The following is a 20,229-nucleotide window of genomic DNA, read 5'->3' as shown; positions in this document are numbered from 1 at the left end:
TACTTGTTACACATTTTATTTTTTACGCACACACTATTCGCTGATATCGCCAGTGCCATAGCATATTCAGGTTTTCAGGTCACAACACCGAAATAAAGAGTTCTTGTTTGAATTGGCACATTGCATGATGACTATAACTTGTGAGATAATTGCGTGGGACCACAAAGGGTTACGCATAAATTAATGGCCTAAAAGAAGGATGGATATTGAATACAGAGCAAGACAACAAGTGTAAACCTTATACTTTCGACCATAGTCAAGCCGAAATGTTGCTTTGTCTTTATGTTTAACTATTGCTTGTTCTTCTCTGACACTATTCCAGGGCCCAGCTGCTGGAGCTAGCCTTGAAAGAGAAACAGAAACTGGGTCTTGACAAGTTGGATTCACCCCGCAGCTCCAGTTCTGCACTGAAGGCAATACAGGGATATTCCGGGGCACGGTCACCAGAGGAGTCTGACCATGAAGAGGAGCCGGTCGCAAAGGACCTGTATGATGACTTGCCAAAGCCACTGTTTCCAATATCTAATAAAGGTAGCACAGAATCAGCGTGGAAGGCAGTAGGAAGCAAGCAAGGATCGTCCTTGGACGTACGGAAGAAGCCCATTGACGATATCTTCCCCGATGTTGATGAATACGACTCACGGCGCGATGCCTGGGATGACCGCATGGATGGTAAGGGCGGTGGCCTACGTTTAGATCGCCGTCCTGATTCACATTCCGATTCACATCGGCCCGACTCGCGCACGGACTTGTACGCAGATCTGCTGTCAGATAGCCATGCCACTTTGCGGAGTGAATCGAGGTTTCACTCGGAGGACAGCAAAAGCCAACGACAGTCATCCACATTGATCCCGGGTCTGGGCATTGATGAAAACATTGATGATGAAGATGCATTTCTTTACGGTGATGAAGCTCTCACCACGGGTCGCCCACCGTCTGTGCAAGAGAGGCGCTCTGCACAGGAGAAGCAGTCTTTCATGGAAGAGAGACGCCCTGCGCAGGAAAAGCAGCCTTTCATGGACGAGAGGAAGAAACACCTAACGCAGGATTCATGGATGCCAGCACCGCAGCGGTTTGGAGGAGGGCCTTCCTCACCAGATGAGTCAGACCTGACCATCGACTTAAAACTTCCTTTTGATCGCCGCAAGACTGCCGAGCCGGCACGACCAGGAAAGGCATTTTCAGACAGCAGGTCGCAACAACACCAGGAGCAACCGCTTCCCCAGCGAGGTGGCCGACGTGCCCCAGATCGCATTCTGGATGACCGATCGCCAAAGGAGTCATGGAAGTCATTGCAGCGGCATAGGACGCCATCCCCTGAGCTTAGTCCACCACCCTTGTCATCGAGGACAACAAAGCAGTCGTCAAAACAGTCGATGCTGGGCTACAGTTCCATAGAGTCTATGAAGCAGGAGCTTCGTGAGCTCAAGATGATGCTCAGCAGAGAGAAGGAAGCCAAGGAAGAAAGCTATGAACGCAAAAGGCCAAGGACGCCCTCCGACACGGGATCCTACAGCCGTGGGGGTCGCAGCCCAAGCCCAGTCAAGCGCCGTCGGGACAGCTACTCCCCCAGCCACCGGCGACGTGGGCGGAGCCCTGCCGACAGCTACCGGCGGCCGTCACCCCCTTCGTACCGCCGGGAACGACGTGAGAGCCCCTACTACCGCGGTGCTGCAACACCTTCTGCCCGCCGGTACTCCCCGTCGCCAGTCAACAGTCTCTCACCATCTTCGGACAGGTCCATGGGAAAGCGCTGGTCGCCAAGCCCGCCGCCGAGGACACCACGACACAGGAGGCAGGAGGGCCGGACACCGGGTCGCCGGTGGAGTCCCGAAAGCCCACCGCTGCGGCCACGGCGAAGCAGCCTAGAGAGAACTCCCAAACACCCATCATCACAGACGCCGTACTACCAGGGGTCTTCACAACCTACTCAGCCTCCATACTATGACAGCGGCCAGCCCTCAGGGCCGCCCTTGGTTCCGCCACCAAACTTGTCTGTGCCCCCACCGAACTTTCCCATGAACGCGCCGCCTCCCCAGGCAGCGCCGTACTTTGCAGGATACCCTCCACCTGCACAGGCACCACCGGACTACTCCTACCCCCCTCCGCCGGCGCAGCAGCAGCAGCAGCAGCAGGCGGTGCGCTCCAACCTTCGTGTCGTGCCACTCCAAAGTGCCATGGACGGAGCCATGTCTTCTGCAAAGGATGAGAGAGGCTTCTCACCTGCTAATGTCAAGCAGGAGGAGAAATTGACTTCAAACAAGCTGCCGCCAGTGACTCAGGAGGAGATTGACAACTACCTGCGGCTTGTAGAGACCAAGGATAGCCACAGGGATAAGCTCAACCTCCTCAAGCAGGAGCTGGTCCGCCTCGGCAAGATCCAGAACGAGATAATGCGGCGGCGGCAGCACAAGCGGTGAGTCCCTTAGCCGCATTTGAACGTGATGTGGAGTTATAGTATCGCTGCATACGAGCACACTGGAACGGCAACACTGTGCCATGCAGTGATTGTGTAATCTGATGGCTATTTGTTTTGTACCGATTCCTGCAATTATTGCATGCATCCAGAAGGATAGGACAGATGCGTATCTGTCCTTTTCGCACTACTTGTCTGTGTTCTTCCCAAAGACTACAGTGGCTTGTAAGGAATTTTGACATGCCACTGGGCATCCTACGTGCAATTCACGCCAGTCAACAGTTTTTCTCCTGCGTACTACACAAGAGCATGATTTGTAGTTCTCATTGTCTCTTGGACAATTTCCATATCAACTTTTCTTGCCAAGGTTGTGCTAGAAGTAATGTGAGAAGTAAACCTAGTTAAATTTGAAAGCCAATTTTACAGATGGGATAAAAGCTAATGCCGAAATGAACTTTTTTCCTTTAGCTATGCTTTCACTTCTTTTTTCCTCAGGTGCCATGCAGTCAAAAAACAATTGGTTATGTCTGTAGATCAACGTATGTTGCTAGGTGAAAATGTGACACAGTCGACACTCATTACTACGGACTTGGAATAATCCGGCGAGAGGTCCATCAATGTCAAGTTTGTCCTATCCTAAATTAAAACCTGGTATGTTGGAAATGGCTGAACTTTTCATATACCAGTCTAGTGCTTTATTACTTGAACCCGGAGGTGACTGCAAACATGAAAATAAGAAGTAAAATGAAAAAGAAATAGAAAGAGGGAGAAGAAAACCGAAGTTATCTGGTAATCATACAAACACATTAGTGGCACAGTGCCCTGCTATCAGCTGTCTTCTGGATGCTGGCTGCCGACAAATTGTAGTTTTCCTGCACAGTGGCATGACGCAACATTTCTGCCGTTGCAGCCAGCTCCACGTTAGCTGGCCGACACAAGCTTGTTGCTCTCGCCGTTGACACAAGCATCAAATAGAATTGTTTTTCACACAAAACAGTCGTAACGCTTTGCATGAAGATTAATATGGCTGGCCAACTTGCAGATTGCTTTGTGGATGTGTTAGAGGAGTATGGAAGGATATTTTCAAGGGGTAGAAACTCTACCGCAGTCTCCTTGCACATAAAAATATTGCATTTAGGAAGTATAAAGGTTGGGAAACACGATATCTTAATTGATACTAAATTTGCTCTCGAAATGCTGGAGTTGGTGTCGTAACACAAAGCAAAATTTTCTGACATCGTGTAGCAATAAGGCTGATACGATGACATTGATTATGGACCCTTTTCGCAGAGCACTTTGTTCTAAAAAAACAAGATGGCTCTTTCGGCGGTGCACCGCACGTGGCCTCAGCGACAGCGCACAAATGCGAAACCATTACCGTTGCTACTTTGCTTCTGTGCGATCAGCTGTTGGAAATGCAACTGAATTTTCGCTAGTGCGCTGTGTTCCTATCATGCTGCAAATTATCGAGTGGTGGCGTAAAGACGTGTGCAGTAGTTTGTTGCAAAAATAGTGACTGGCATGTTGAGGAATGGAAGGAATCTATGTGGCCAAGTTCGCAGACATGTGTTAGAACTGTCCATGTTACCAGCACTTCGATATCTACGGCTTTCCTTGAGGATACAGAAATTTGCTCATCTGCCAGCATTGTATCCCTAATTTTCAAAGGGCTTCAGCCCCGGAACGTCGGCAAGAGTGAGTACCGCTGGTCAAAGACAAAACGAGTAGTACTGATTGGTGTCATGGTAAGTTTCGCGCACGTTATCTACATACACCTACCCCAACAGGCATGTAAACTTACACCCACTCTATCGCCAGCGTGTCAAGAATAAGTGAATGGGCGCACACTATATATATATGCACAATAAATGATGGACTACACCGACAGCACAAGAATAGTTGCACATGTTGTAATATGGGGTTTACTGCACTTAGACACATGGACCGCAGAATTAGAGAAGTGGACAAGATGCGCGCAGACTCACAACTGAATTTTATTGGTTGAAAGATGACATATATGTATACAATGATCAAAATGACGTCATCATGCTGATAGACCATCCAAGGTCGCTGCCGTCACAATCTTGCGTCCAGAAATTGCACCTCACAATCAGCAAACAAAATAGAAGGATCGCCAACACATACATGTGCTTTCTTCTTTATAACATAGGCCTCGAACAACTCCCGTGTACGACGATCCCTGTGACGGTATAAAATGTTTGTTTTTTCTAGAAGTGGAAGGCACACATTCTTTGTCTCTTTTTCACAAGCCCTGCAATGTTTTGCTACGTGGGAATGTTCCTCAGATGACTTATTCTTAAAATGTTCTATTAAACAGATATTAATACAGCGTCCAGTCTGAACAACATAAACATAGCCGCTAGAGAAAAAGAATTCATAAACCACACCACACGTGCAGGGAACAAACTGTGACCTGTGGTTTACACGGCAAACAAAAGGGCTATGGCTAGGAATCTTTCCTATCTTTCTCAGGACGTGTGCACACTAACAGGCCATATTTAAAGGAGTAGAAAACATTACATTCACCCCATAACGTTGCGTCACATTCTTCAAATTGTGCGACACCTTATGTCGGTAAGAAATCACAGCATGTCTTTTTCACTCCTGGTTGTTGTCTTGATATGAGATTGCTGTAAAGGAGTGCATTACAGAATATAATGACGAGCAGAAGTTTTTTGTGCAGCATATCTCTTTGGAAGCCTTTTTGGAACGTTTGTCTTTGTATTTGTCATCCACCTATGTTTCCTGGTGAGGACAGCTTTTCATTCAGAAGTTGGGGGTCTGTATTGGTTCCAAAGTGTCACCCGTAATTAGCGACATCTTTCTGTCAAAAGTCTCTAGGGCTATCAGTGATGACCTGGGTAGAATAGCAGTTCGCGTTTTTTGCTGTGCGGATGACTACCTGCTGTTTGTCCACAGGGGAGGGCTGGAGGACGGCATTCTTGATACTGAGAAAGTATTCAAGAAATCTTGAGTACTAGGCGCAAACGCAAACATGACACAAGGAAGAAGAAGAGACAGTTCCTTCCTTGTGTCGTGTCTGTGTTCGTGCCTAGTACCCAAGATGAATTGTGACCAACTGACCCAACAAGACGTCCTTTTAAACTATTCGAGAAATGGGGGCTAGGACTTCACAGCTGAACACCCTCATTAGAACAAGCAACAGTATTTGGATATTCACCTGCGCTTTGAAGCAGCTCATCCCTGCTGGCTATTTCGTCCCAGATCCATCGAAGCACTGTTAAGTTTCTCTTCAGGTCATTCTAAAGCAGTAAATAACGGCATTGTTGTGTCCAGCATTGGTGCTGCCCTGATGAAATCATGCGGCTCACAGTAGCAGAGAGTGTTGAACATCAATTGGTTAGGCTAAATACAGCTGGTTATCCGAGTTCTATGGTAACAGTGGCTTGCGAAAAATTGATCAGGAAAGTTAAGTGTAGCGTTACAGCTTCATCTCAAGAAGGATAGACAGTTGGGCGAGTTGGTACGGTAACATGATTTTGGCTTTTAGCGCTCGTCCTGTCTGCTCCTTCTGTGTCCGTGTTTCACTTCGCACTAAAAGCCAAAATTCATCTCTAGACAACAACCGGGAGCGTAAAAGACATGCTGTGATCCCTTACCAACATAAGGCGTCGCACAATTTAAAGAACATGGCGCAACGTTATGGGGTGAATGCAGTGTATTCTGCTCCTTTAACAATGCACACACAGGTCCTGTAAAAGATCAAAAAGATTCCTAGCCATAGCCCTTTTGTTTGCCATGTAAGCCACAGGTCACAGTTTGTTCCCTGTATGTGTTGTGTGGTTTACGAATTCCCTTTCTCCAGCAGCTGTGTTTATGTCGGTCAGACTCAATGCTCTATTAATATCCGTTTAAAAGAATGTTTTAAGAGTGAGTCATCTGACGAAGATTCCCACGTAGCAAAACATTGCAGGGCTTGTGAAAAAGAGACAAAGAATGTGTGCCTTCCGCTTCTAGAAAAAACAAGCATTTTATACCGTCATAGGGATTATTGTACATAGCATCTGTTCAAGGCCTATGTTATAAAGAAGAAGCACGTGTATGTGTCAGCGATCCTTCCATTGTGCTTGCTGATTGTGAGGTGCAATTTCTAGATGCAAGATTGTGACAGCCGCAGTTTTGGATGGCCTATCAGCACGATGACGTCATTGTGATCATTGTATATGCGACTGCTGCATATATGTCATCTTTCACCCAGTAAAATTCAGTTGTGAGTCTGCGCGTGTCTTGTCCACTTATACTTGTGTTGTCCGTGTGTATACAGCGCACTAAACCCCTTTATTACAAGATGAACTTCCACCAACTAGCCCAACTTGCCGCTGTACTGCAATAGTCGAAGCTGAATGTTTCACGACAGTCTACAAGAGTAAGTGAGTTACTAGCGATAACACATCTTTGCTACAAGGTATTACGATGTATAGAACAGTTGCACTTCAAGCCTTGTGCTCAGTAGGAAAAAATCTGTCGTAAATGTGCGCACCCGCGAGCATTTAGGCAGAAAATAATCAGGTAGTGACCGCAACAAGGAACTTTATTGAGTCATAAATGTGGCAAGCTGCTGCTGCAAAGTATTTGCCAAATAAAGAATTGAAGCGCAAAACCCACTGATCCTGATTCAATTCATAAGCGGAAAGTTTGGATAGTTTGGAATACATATTTATGCAAGCTTTTAGAACAAGCATCATATACGCTGGTCGCGTCAGTTGGACATAGCTTAATCGGCTCTCAAAGTGCTTTTACATGTTATTTGAAGCTGTGGCCAAAGCTTCATGTTATCCAACCAATCACTGTCTATGATATCTCCCGAAACAGTGGTTAGCTGTTAGCTGAGCCGCACCGCCGTCATACACATCCATTATAAACAGAGAGACAGCTGAGGCAAGCAATGGATGCGTCACCACATGATGAAACATGGCAGCACCCACGGGATCGCCGCAAAAAGGGTCGATACAAAAAAAGTCCAGCCTTGCATGCATTTCTTCTGGCGGTGCTTGCGCGTGACTGCTGCAGACATGTAGGAAAGAAGTCTGGGAGGGAACATCATGTAATGCACAGAGAGTTTTAGGGAGAGTAGAATGGGTGGAGAGTAAAGACTGTGGTAAAGGTGGAGGGCATGAAGCTACTTTCCTTCCTCCATGGCTGTAGTGATCACAGGAATGGAGTGAGGCAACGTATTGTGCCTTCATGAAGCATCCAGCACCAGTGTTGTGAAACTGAAATTGATTCATAAAGGTTCTACAGAGTTTCTTCCCGTACAAGTTGGTACATCTGAATAAACAGGAAACCAGTGAAAAAAAATTCATATAGAAGGGACAGGAAGTTGACAAAATCAGCACCGGAGATTAAAACCATGTTTAAGAAACTTAAAAAAGAACAGCTCTGTTTCTTTCCACTTCTTTCATTATGTATGTATCTTTCTTGCTGTTTGTTTCCTGTTTATTCAGAAATGGTCTGTAAATATAAGTATATTATAGTAAAATATTTAGTGTATGCTGGCACTTGCCAGTAATCATTTAGTTATGGTTAAATGAGTTAGGAGCTAGATTTACCATAAAATAAAGGTCCCATCAAAAATTTAAGTTGTCCTTTAAGGCACCTTTCAACTTCTTCAAGCGAAATCAGAAACAAAAATGTAAGTGAGGATAAAATTTGCACCACTACCTGAAGATATAGCAGACTCAAACTCAAGCCTTTAGAGTTGTTGCCATAAATATTAAAATTAGATAAAAATAATACAATAAATAAAACATTCAGGCGCAAGCAAAATCTGATTGTGGAGCTTCATTTCTGCTGATGATGGGAGCAGGCCTGTTATAGCATCAGGGTCAACAGCAGTGCTAAGACATCAGCAAACACCTGCCCCTAAGGTGTGCATATAGTAATGAGCAAAAGGCTGAGGAGCACTGATGCCAAGAAAATGTTTTTTTGGTCGCAACCAGTGCAAGTAATTATGTCCTAGAAAAAATTAACTTGCTCGTGACTGTACAGCACTACTAAAGCACAGGCATCTCGTGGTCACAACATCATGTATTGGCATGAAGGTACATGGGAACTCATTGCACACAATAGCACCACACCATTTACATGTAGTGCATTGTCCCTTGCATTTTCATGCCTAACAAAAGCTTACATTTGTTTCCAGATTCGACCTTAAGTGGAGGTTATCGGCTCCTTTATGCTACCATTTGTTCACCACATGAGATATGTCTTCCATTGTCATATGGTTGATTAATGTGATGCAATACAGTTTCATTCATTCAGACTGCTAGCAGTTGGGCAGGACACTATCCAATCACGACGCCCAAAAACTGTGTATAGCTGGACTGTATGTAGGGAAAAGAAAAAGCAAAAAAGTTGCATACTTTTGTAGTGGCATCCGGAAAATTTCACAAACAGTAGCGGTTGAACACCACAAGTGACCTTTCAAGTATATATTAACATACCTAGCCTTCATACACCCAAATCTGTTCAGAATGAATTGGCTACTCTTTTGCAACTGCAGGCTGCGCAAAATATGCATGAACAATGTTGACACAGTGGTGGAGTGTAGTCTGCTAGTGCCACGCAAGTGCATAGCAAAGCGTCGGAACAGAAGCCAATCAATTCTTTATTGACGAGTGTTGGCAACAAACCAGAAAAAAAAGTTCTTGATAAGTTTATGTATTGAGTGAGTTTCTCGCTTAATTGTCTTCAGTCAACACTGAATGATTGGCAGCAAGCATCATTTGTTGCTTTAGAGCCGGAAAACGGGACAAAGAAGTTTTGCATGTGACTCGTTTTCTTTTGAAAGCTCGGTCAAAGGAGACAGACCAATACAAGACCTTCAGCTGTAGTGTCATACACAATGTAAGGCAAATGAAATGCACACCAGTAGTTCACATATGACGAGAGCTCTGGGTGGCTTGGGGAAAAGTCATCTTTGAGTCTTCTGCCTGGTGTTTGTTCCCAATTGCTGGAAATGTTTCCGCAAAATAGTTTTGTCTTTTCATTGATTATGCTTATTCTCGATGTGTTTTGCACATTTGGATGAAAAATAAAGTTTCTTCTGGTATCTACATGTGCCGCTGCTAAAGGAAGCAAATCCCAAGAAGGCTCAGGTGCAGCCAAGTAGTCGGTGCCCTGCACATGTGAACCTTCGCTGCCATCTGCTGGCATTGCATATGAAATGTGTGGCAGGCATGTAGAAGCACCGCGCAGACGCACACTTCTCGCCGCCGCGCAGCGGCCCTCACCGTCCAGTCCATGTTTAGACATAGCAAGCAAGCTACAAGAGTGAACGAAATATGCCCGTTGAGAGGAGATGGGGTTCAGATTTGCTGCCGATGTGTGTCAAACATACTCAGTTCCCAAATTACTATCGCAACATTTGCTTGGTTCTTTCAGTGTACATTTCATATAATTAGATGTGGCAAAGCGAGGCATTCTTTCGCGCAGAGAAAACGATACCCTGCTAATGCCTTCCTCTGTCACATTGTTTTACATGGCTTGCCAGTTTTCACCTCATTTTTGTGCATCACTTGCTTGTGAATGGATGAGCCTAAACAGGAATGGTGAAGTTTGGAAACGCAAAGGGCTGCATGTAATTAGAAGCCTGTGCACATCACAGGTGGACACATGCACTCCTCTGTACTGCACATTTATATCACTTACTTCATTTGCAATTTATTTATCTGCAAAAATTTTTTTATGATTTGGGAGAATTTAGAAATGTGGAAATAATTTGCTAAGTACCCTGACAAAACAGGTAAGACAGCATACTTACCAGATGGACTTGATGCAGAATCTATTCCACACGATGCACTGCACTGTATGGTCTGCCCATTGAACTGTGGCAGTGGCTGTCTTCTTGTATGCGTGTGATATTTTTGTGGAAATATTGAGCTCCGTAGCGCTGTCTATACATGGCTGTTTATAATGAAATAGCATAGAACAAACTGTAATGAATGTGACAAAGTACCAATACGGGTGGAGTGCAAAAATGACCGTGTGCCATGCATTGGTTGCACATTAAAGATTCCCAGGTGGTCAAAATTTTCAGAGTCCCCCACTACGGTGTGCTCATAATTATATGCTGATGTTGGCATGTAGAACCCCAAAATTAATTTGTTTTGAGCTAATTGCGATTCCCCTTGAAATTCGCATTGAAGCCCACGCATGTAAATGTATGTAGCAAGCCTGTTTTAGTCAAGAGTGGAGATTTACTGATAATTTTGCATCGATCGAGCCGAAATTTAGCTTCTCATGACACTACTTGTAACTCGTCTGAACCAGTTGTTGGAAGCTCCTGTGTCAGCTATCTGGCAACGCCCCAAACTGGCCACGCTGCCAAGCGTGTTGTTACTGATAAGTCAGTAACCATGCCCAAACCCCATGAGAGCAATTTTGTGCATGACGAAACGGGCCATCGCGCAAGCAGATCACTCTGTTTTGTTGCTTGACCGCTCAGTTCGGGAAATCTAGAATTTGTCACTCCAAAGTGCTATGAGTGGCTAGACAATAAGGTAAAACTGGAAGTGTCTGTACATCAGTCTAGTACTACCGATTGTCACACGGAACGAGCAAATGACAAAATTTTGATACTTTGAAGGATAAGAACCTCTACTGCTAGACCTTCTGAAATTTCTTATGCTACTCTTTACAGTAAAACGCATCAACCTAAATTGATAAAGCACGCGTCACACCAGTTTCAGCGCATATTTGCTGCTGTCACACCAGAAACACCGAGGGAACGTCGCTCAAAGTAGTCACTCACATAGGGTTTGACTTGCAGGGGTCTGGCGAACACGACAGTCATCTACGTCGTGTCACTTGTTGTCGTTGCGTGCAAGATCGCTTGCACGAGGTGTATACTTAACTTTTTTCTTCCACTTCGCAGTGCACTGTGTAAAATGTAAGCAAAGGAAGCTTTGCCTTAGTAAAGAGCACACATTGTAACAAATGTTCATAGTCTCTGGGTTACAGTTACACCTCTGTGTATCTTATGGCAGACATTTCAATAAAAGAATGATTGTGACTGTAGTGCAAACACAAAGGGCAGTTTTCTTGATTCTGAAATCTTTCTACATCTGTGGCTGTAACTTTTTTAGAGTACTTGAGGTGGCAACACATCTGCTTGATCGCGAAATAGGCAATTTGATCAATGAACTAGGCTTTCTTTTCATTCGTGTGGCATTCTGTGTTACACTATGCCACGACATCACTGGAATGACTTGGAAAGCTTCTCCGGTCCGACCTAAGAAATGTCGCATGTGACTTGACGAAGGTTATCTCCAAGTCTGTAGTCAAATTGAGCTTTAACATGGGACAGGATGAGCGCTGAAATAACTGCTGCCTTAATATAGTCAGAAGTTTTCGTAGTTGCATTTTACCGTTGCTGCCTCAGAGTTCACCCTGAAAGTGCCTGACAGCTGCTGGCAGGGTGCATAGCCTCGCTACAGTTTCGTGGTGGTCGTGGTTTGTTGGTGCTCTGTTGAAGGGACGGCCACAGGGATCCCTTGTTGCTGGAGAGCAGCAGCATGTACGAAGATGTCAAGAAGCAGGTGATGGAGGTGAACAGCAACATGGAAGAAGTGTCTCGAAAGATCTTCAAGGTCTCACAACGTGTCAAGATAGAGGCCATTGCCTACAAGAAGCAGCAGGAGGAAGAGGTGAGCTCATTCAACCAGTGAACTCATTGTCGTTTGAGTGTTTCTTGTGTGAAACTGTCTTCATGGTAGGTTATAACTCATGGCAGTAAGGCGAGAAAACTTATATGTTGCGTAGGAGGGGAAACTTGTCATTGGCATAGGCACAGATGGGCAACTCATTAATTAATTCATTCATTTGTCATCCTTATCGTGAACTTGTACAAAGAATGGGCTGTGTCAGGACTTGGTAGCCAAAGGCTAGTGGAGTCCTGAATTCTGTAAACAAATAGAAGCACCTACAAAAAATGATTGCAATACCAGTTTATCAAAATCTATACCTTAAAACATACAATTACATAAAGTAAATTATATATTTACACTTTACATATATACTTCATGCACACATTCATTGTGTGCATGAAGCATATGTGTACAATCGCGAGATCTGCAAACTTTTGAAGCGTGCATGCCGCTCCCGGAGGTGGCCATTTTTCCTTTCTACTGTGACAATTGCGAAACTGCAGAGTGCATTCAAAAATGAACTCCTGGCAGGAAAAAGCGAATTGCTTAGAAAACAAAAATATTGTTCTCCTCCTTCACGTGCGGTAGCACAGTGTGTCTGTGAGCGGTGTCGAAGGTCTCGAAAGCGGTGTTTCAAATCATCTTTAGTGGGCTAACAATGCCCAGTGGGCTTGGTATGGAAAGAGTTAAACATGAGCCTTTACTGGGATGCTTAACGATTATTTTTTTGGTGACACAGTGTTCTACAGTGTGCATGCTGATGTGGCTGTCCATGTTCTGTCGTCCCTTGACTATTGCTGTGCCACAATTCTCTGAAAAAAAAAAATGCCTATGTAAGTCCATTTGATATGTCCTCATTCACATGCCTTTTCTGTTGTGTTATTTGTGTATTTGTTCCTTATTGTTATGCTAAGCCACAGAAAGGAAAAGCATGGAATGGTATCCAACCACAGGCAGTATTTCGTGGCACAAAATGCAAGCTTCTGGTGCTGCTAAGTTGATTGTCTGAACAATTCTAAATAAATTATGCATTTGACGTGATTGGGTTGTCTCTGTAAGGTTCCATGTGGAGCAGGGACATTTATTTTTAAGCCCCAAGTTCAATTTGCTTGCATTGCATAGTTGAATGATCCAACTTGTCGTTTTGGATACTCTTACCTAACCAAACAGCATTCCATTGAACGCTTGAATCATGTGAAGCTTTTAGCACTATGCTTTCCTCTAGAAATGATAAAGTAATGGGGCACTGCGTGAGCATGAAAGTGCATGGGCATATTGGAAACTGCGCATCTCTTTTTGTATCCTTTCAAAGGATTACTGGTGCTTTTTCTTTTATTGCTATCTTTATTTCTTTTTTTCCTTTTGTCAGTGGTGTGACCCTGTGAAACCCTTCAGGTATAAGCTCTTTATAAAGGAAAGATAACTGTACCCACATAAGTCTGACAAACAGAAATATCAAACATTAACAGGAATATTAAATGACAGAAAGCTGCGCAAGTTGGGAGGAATTCATGGTACTAAAAGACAAGCATGCAAAACATGGATACAAGAATGAAGATAATGCAAGACACTGTGTCGTGCTCCTCCTTGTAGCCATGTTTATTATGCTTGCCTTTCTGTACCAAGATATATATATAGGGACCTAATTTTTTGCGACCGGTACATGGACATGTAAAAATCAATGTAGTGGCTGAAAGTGGATTCATGAGGAACAAAATAACAGTCTCACCTCCTTGTTTTGCTGCACTCTTTTGCACTAGATGGGAGAAAATGGAATTCTTTGCACTTGTCCGGTGTGGGCAAAGCAGTCATCAAAAAAATTTCAGATGCCTCATTGGTTTAAGCTTTTCTTAGTGCTGTGACAGCCTTCTTTAACTAGGTAATCTCTAGAAAACACTAGAGGTGCTGATGAAACAGGTTGTTGTACAAAAGCTAATATAAGCCAAACTTTTGCAACCTTGCAAGTGTGGAAACAAACACACAGTTTATGCATTTGTATGCAGTGTGCCTTACAGGCCAAGTGCAATGAATATTCACCTTGGCTAACTTGGTTACCCAAAGGTAGTATATATATTATTGAAGCATTCTTGACAAAGCTGTAGAGCTGCTAATTGTCTTGTTAACAGCATTTAAATAGTGTCCAAGCAAACAAATTGTGCACATGGCAGTTAGTAGATACGATGCACATTTCACCGCATTGTCTACAAGATTTACAGTGCACTGCAAGTGCCGCCTGATCTTGGATAACTATTCTTGCTCGCTTTTTTTTTTTTGCGATGCATCCACTCGTATTTCAAACATAAAACTGAAGCTTGAAGGCCTGCTCTATACCTACACAACGTGATACTAAGCTTTTTATGTGGTCTGAAATTTTGTTGCTGTTGGCTTTTAAATGGCGTCAGGAAACCTAGAAAGCATATGTTGGCCACAGTGTTGTGTACTACTCGAAGTGACTGCAGAGACTCAATTGAGTTTTTTTTTTGCAACACTATGTTGGCAACTATCATCGGATGGATGTGGCTCTGACAGGCTTTGGCTGCCGAGAGCCCGGACACGGCTGGCATCAAGTTTGTGTATGAGGACCCACGAGACCATTGGTGCCAGCAGTGCAATGTGGTGGTGCCAACAATGAACGAAATGTTTCGCCATTTGCACTCACCCAAGCATAAAGAGGTAAGGATGCATTGGCCACTTTTCAAAGAAGTGCATTCCCATGCTATTGCAGAAAACATTTATTTCATTGCTGAGGAGCATAGATACAGGGTGTGGTTCAGTACAAAAGCAAAAGCATTGTTTGGGTAGGAGGAACAGTTACTGTGTAGTGATGATGACTATTTCCTTCACGTGCCATGTACCCACCTTTGTGGATTGGCCAAGAAGCAGGTGGTACAATAAAGTAAGATAAGATTGTATGAAGAAATTCAGGATAATTAAAGGTGTTGAGAGTATTAGATGATGATTGGAGTTTATTAGCACAAGGACCAGAATTGGCCAAAGGGCACCAAGTAGTGAGTAGACGTAACCCTGCATGCTGGCATTTGGGTAGTTTTCTTCTTGACTCTTCCTTTGTAACTTCAGTTTTGACACCTATACAAGAATGTTTAATGGTCTAGGACATGAACAATGTGTTTTTACCAATTTTTCAGCCATGGTGGGGAATTACAATACAAGTAAGCAGTCTGGAAAAAATAAGTTTAGAAGAAAAAAATTTTACTCTAACGGTAGCTAGAAAGGTTAGGCCTCTAGAGAATCTGTAAAAATAATACAGGTTTTACAAATTTAAAGGGACCCTGAAACGATTTTAACGATTTTCTACAAACGTACTGAGTCGTTAGAGTAGGTCCTTCTGATCATTAGTTGACACATCTAAGTGCTTCGCGTAAAGCGTGTAATTTATTATAAGGTTATAAAAATGCACATCGCTGCCCATCGCAGCACAATGCTCAGCAGAATTTTAAGCCGCCCCTACCTATATTACGGAAATCAACCATATGACGTTAGTGGGGCAAGCTATCCGATTGGCTGACCAGGGTGCGTGATAGATAATTTTTCCAACTTTATGGTAAGCAAATGATCTTCGTAATACTTGGAATGTTAGTTCATTTGTTCTTATAAAAAGAAAGTAGCATAAAGAGAATGCACAAGAACAATTTTTCAGTACACTTAAGCACTTCCGGCAAAGAGCAAGTGTCGTCTGCTTGTGTTACAACGTACTCCATTTTGACGAGAACTCTGCGGTCAGATTCGGTCTGTTTTTTCGCGAACGCTATGATTCGACTTCGTTGCCTTGTGGACTGCAAACGTAGCGACTGCCAATATGTCAAGCTGCGACATCGTGTCCCTCTGCAAGGCAGCATACGAGCGAACTGGCTGCTGCGCATCGGACTGCCGCTATCCCCTCGGTGCCAGGATTTGCGCGTTTGTGGCCGTCGCTTTATACCGGAAGATCACTAACGCAATAGCGTTTCGCGAGTCCGGTATTAGGGCAAACGCAAGCACGAGGGGACAGGGTCTGGCCGCTTGACTGTGCCGTAACGGGATGAGCCATGAGATGAGCAGAACAGCAAATGTGAATGGTCTGCACGGTGCAGCCACCTGGGGGCACAGAGCTCAACCATACACAGTAGCAGCAACAAAGTGTATTCTTCTTTGCTGCTGGTTTGTATTTTTCGCACGAGTGTAATCATCAACACGTTGTTTTTATAAATATTTAAAATGTTTTACACTTGGTTAGAGCAAATTAGCGCTTTGTTTGGCTGGTTAAGCGCTGCGCCAGCAAGTGTCTGGACCGTACAGACCGATCAGGCCGCTCACGTACGTCTACGCTAAAGTTCCTTCATCAGCTTGAGTTTATGCCTCCAGTCATTTGCCGAAATGACCAGCTTGCTTGTGGTTACCGTAATACCAGACACGTTCGGCGCTACGACAGAATGCTCGTAACGCACGCTGCTTTGATAGCTCTCGGTCAACGGCCAAGCGGCTTGCGGAGAGGTCTCGCACGGGCAGGGGCGGGCTCCAAAACAACCGGAAGTGGACAATGTGACGTCGCATCGTGACGCAGTACCAGTGAAGGCGGAGCTTAACCCCGCTCGCTCGGCGAATGAGTTGAGGAGGAAAAGCATGGCTAGGGAGGAGGGTAACTTCTAATTGCTTGTAACTCCATTAAAGGGAAGCTGAAACACTTTTAGAAAAAAATGAGTTCTCTACGGCATTCTACAGTTTTGAGTCCCCTGAACATGAATATCTGGTTCAAAAAGGGCGGAAACAAGCGCAAGCGGCTGTTTTTTCATGAAAACGCGCACCAGCGCCTCAGGGTATAGCGCGAATGCCGCTGTTGCTCGTGATTGGTCGGGGCCGCTGTGACGTCACTCGTGGCAGTCGCCAGTCGGCGCCGCCGTTTCAGAGCGTAAGCACGCTGTTCTCTTCTGGCATCATAGCTGAGTTGTAAGCATTATGGAACGTTCTCGCTGTCTCGGACAGCTTGTATTTTCGCCGTACATGTTCGAACCGACAGCCGATACGGAAAACGATGGCGGCAACGGCGGCAACGACGATGTTGAGTGTGCCAAAAGCGAGAGCGATGTGTGCACCTTCTCGCGCGTTGGAAATCTTAGCTGGTACATATGTTGTTGTTGTTGTTTTTTTTTCATGTAGCTGCACGTTCCAATGACGGGAGAAAAAATGCGCTAATGTGTCACTGGGAACTTGCTGCTGGAAGAATGCCAAAGCACTAACTTCTCATTAGATTGTGAACACGGGTGCAATTCCGCGATGTCAAGCACCTTGCCGCTGCTTGTCTAAAGTCCCGTGGTTTTTTTTAGTTTTGATACGCGATCGCGAACATAAGTGCCGCGTTTCAAAGCGCGCACATGCAGTGCTGCGAGGTACAGTCATGGAAGTTGCTTATCATACACATCCAGAGAGGACCAGGGGGATTATGTGCGCAATATTCATACTATGGTTTGACGACATTACGATTGTGACTCGATCAAGAATTGGTATGCGTGCTGCATGCTAGTGTTGACACACAGATATTATGCAGTTTTAGCGCCGCTGTATGGTAAACATGGTAACTTTACGGTTACTGCAACCGTACATCGAATGTCGCTAGGCAAGCCTATACTCTATTTCATACCTCAGGTGCAACGCTGTGGAAGCTACGCACGAAGTCCGGTCACCAAAATTTATTACTGCGCACGTTTCCGTCTATGCTTCGCAGCGTGCCAGCGGCATTTGCTCGCGTGAGCATGCACGTGAAGCTGCCGCGACGGGCTTCAATTAAAAAATGGAGAAAAGAAAAATTGATTTAAAAGAACGCGTTAGCAGCCGTATTGTTTCTATGGGTAAATTCTTTTTTTTTTCATTCTGAACTGAGCTTATATATGAAAAATTTTCTCAAAAATCGGGTCAAGAAACACCGAACTTTTTCTAAGTGCGAACGCAGCCACTGCAAGAAGTATCTCAAGCCTCCACAGCGTTGCACCTGATGTATGAAACGGAGTATAGCAACGCTAGCAACAACGCGTTTCCGCATTTGTCATAAGGCTATCCGGCTATCGCGGAAATGGTCCGAGCACAGCACAGTTGATTTCGTCGGCACGAACTTATCTCTCCTCACCGCACTGTGCTGCAAGCTTCTTGTCCTTCGGGAACCTGTGAAACACCATATCGTCTCGCCCGCCTGTGTTCGCGCAGCCGAATGCTGCACAGAACGAGGGCATGTTGGGCGCCCTTAGCTGTAGGCACTCACGCAGCACCGAAGGAAAGAACAGTTTATGAAAATCGCAAAAGAAAACAAACGTGAGCGGCGGCGGCAAATCTCTCGTAGCGTCGTTCAGTAAAGCGCAGGACGGAAAGAGGCATGCCAACACATGCCAGCACGCCAGTCCGGCAGCTCGGTCCCCGCGCGTGACATCACTCTCACCGGTTCTCTCCTCTGGCAACCACTTCACCCGGCACTCCGGGAAGCGATGGGGGCGTGTCCGCAGGGGTGATTTAGAAAGTGATTTCCGCCTCTTATATTAACAAAACGAAGAAGAAAATTTCAGAACCGTAAATTATTAGGTCTGTTCTTCCCAATCCCAGCAGTTAATGGAAATTGAAAACCGTTTCAGCTTCCCTTTAATACGTAACGCTTCACCTAAATTGTGGTGCGAATGTTCTACTTAAGCTGTACCCTACGCGTCTACAAAATTTGTCCGAATCGTTTCAGGGGCCCTTTAAGCACTACATTGAATCAGCTGCAAGTTACAAGCGTGTAAATTGGGTGTTTGTGTTTGGGTGTTTGTGTGTGGCGCTCAGGGGGAGAAAGATAGGTACCTACAGAATGCATTCATGTGTCTGTGGTGTACCGTTCATTAGTCGAATATAATTTGTGGCGTTCACACGGGCCTCTTGCATGAGTTAAGCCCTTTGTAGTAAGATCAGTTTAGATATCAGTGTATACATTTACTGCATCTGGCATTATATTGTGTGTACGTTGCGGTGGTGTGCATCGGGACTAAGTTCCACATGGCATTGCTGGTGGGTTACTGAAACAGAGAAATAAATAAATTAGGTTAGTGCATTTGGTTCAGCAACATGAATTCTGTAGTTGCTGACTTGTTAGCATTGTGTAGATTGCATATTGCATTCTGTCTTGTATATAACACATTTACCATTAAAGGTGATCAGCTGTGGCTGAACACAGGATGCCTCAGGGTGGAACCAACATTTTGACCAGGAGACTTGCACAGAAAAATGTTGGCTCCAATCTGAGATATTGCTTGTTTGACCTCTGTTAATGACATTGTCTCCATCCTTCTTTGAGCCTCTGCCTTGTTTATCTCTTCTTGGGAGAGGCACTCCATCTGCTAGGAAAGACAGCTGTTGCCTTCCATGCCTCATTTCGATGGGGGTGGAATGTAAAAAGACCAGTGTAGTTAGATTTAGGTGCACTTTAAAGAATGTCAGGTAGTCAAAATTAATCTGGAGTCTTCCACTACGGTGTGCCTCATAATCAGATCATGGTTTTGGCACATAAAAGTCCATAACTATTTTTTCCATCCCTCATGACTGCAGGGCCCAAATAGCCAGCAGATTGCAGACAACGTGCAACGTGGGTACTTCATGTGAAACACCGAGTGCACAAAACTGCCTCCGAAAATGCGCCATGCAATGATAGAAAAAGGAGAGACAGTGAGAAAAAACAAAACAAAAGAAAGGCGGGGTCTTGGCGTGAACGCCGCGCAGTCCCTTAACCCTAAAAAGGCCTGGGAGGAATGTGCCCACTGGGGAGGGAGGGCAGCTCACCTCCCTGCACCAGTGCCTCACAAAACTTGTATTTGTTTCTATCTCAGCTATTCCTAAACCCTTTAAAAAAAATTATTCCAGTGAATACTGTCTGGATGGCACTGTACAACCTCTGGCATTACAGCCTTACGAAGGCATTGGGGTTCAAAGCTAATGAGAATGGTAACTGGTGAGCAGCCGAGATAGATGAGATACGTTTGGAATGTGAATGTAAAAAGAAAAAGAAATCAGGGAAGAGATAGAGACAGGGTTGTCATAGATAACGTTGCAAGGTAAAGCAGAGATAGGCCGAGTGTTAGAGTACAATATTTTCATACTAAATAGCTTGCACAG

General features: G+C 44.7%; 1 protein-coding gene across 4 annotated transcripts in view; it reads left to right on the top strand.

The window, feature by feature from the left end:
* The window catches only part of LOC135920271 (zinc finger protein 318-like), an 87,889-nt gene that overhangs the window by 26,528 nt on the left and 41,132 nt on the right, over positions 1–20,229 (top strand). For all 4 annotated transcript variants that reach the window (XM_065454440.1, XM_070527869.1, XM_065454439.1 and 1 more), the window contains 3 exons: positions 323–2,416; positions 11,934–12,105; positions 14,635–14,778. In XM_065454440.1, the coding sequence (XP_065310512.1) occupies positions 323–2,416; positions 11,934–12,105; positions 14,635–14,778 (2,410 nt within the window). The remainder of the gene's footprint in view (positions 1–322; positions 2,417–11,933; positions 12,106–14,634; positions 14,779–20,229) is intronic.

This window comes from Dermacentor albipictus, chromosome 10, assembly GCF_038994185.2.
Source record: "Dermacentor albipictus isolate Rhodes 1998 colony chromosome 10, USDA_Dalb.pri_finalv2, whole genome shotgun sequence".
NCBI classification, from domain to species: domain Eukaryota; kingdom Metazoa; phylum Arthropoda; class Arachnida; order Ixodida; family Ixodidae; genus Dermacentor; species Dermacentor albipictus.
The sequence above is the reverse complement of the archived record's forward strand: the minus strand, read 5'-3'. Positions and strand labels throughout refer to the sequence as shown.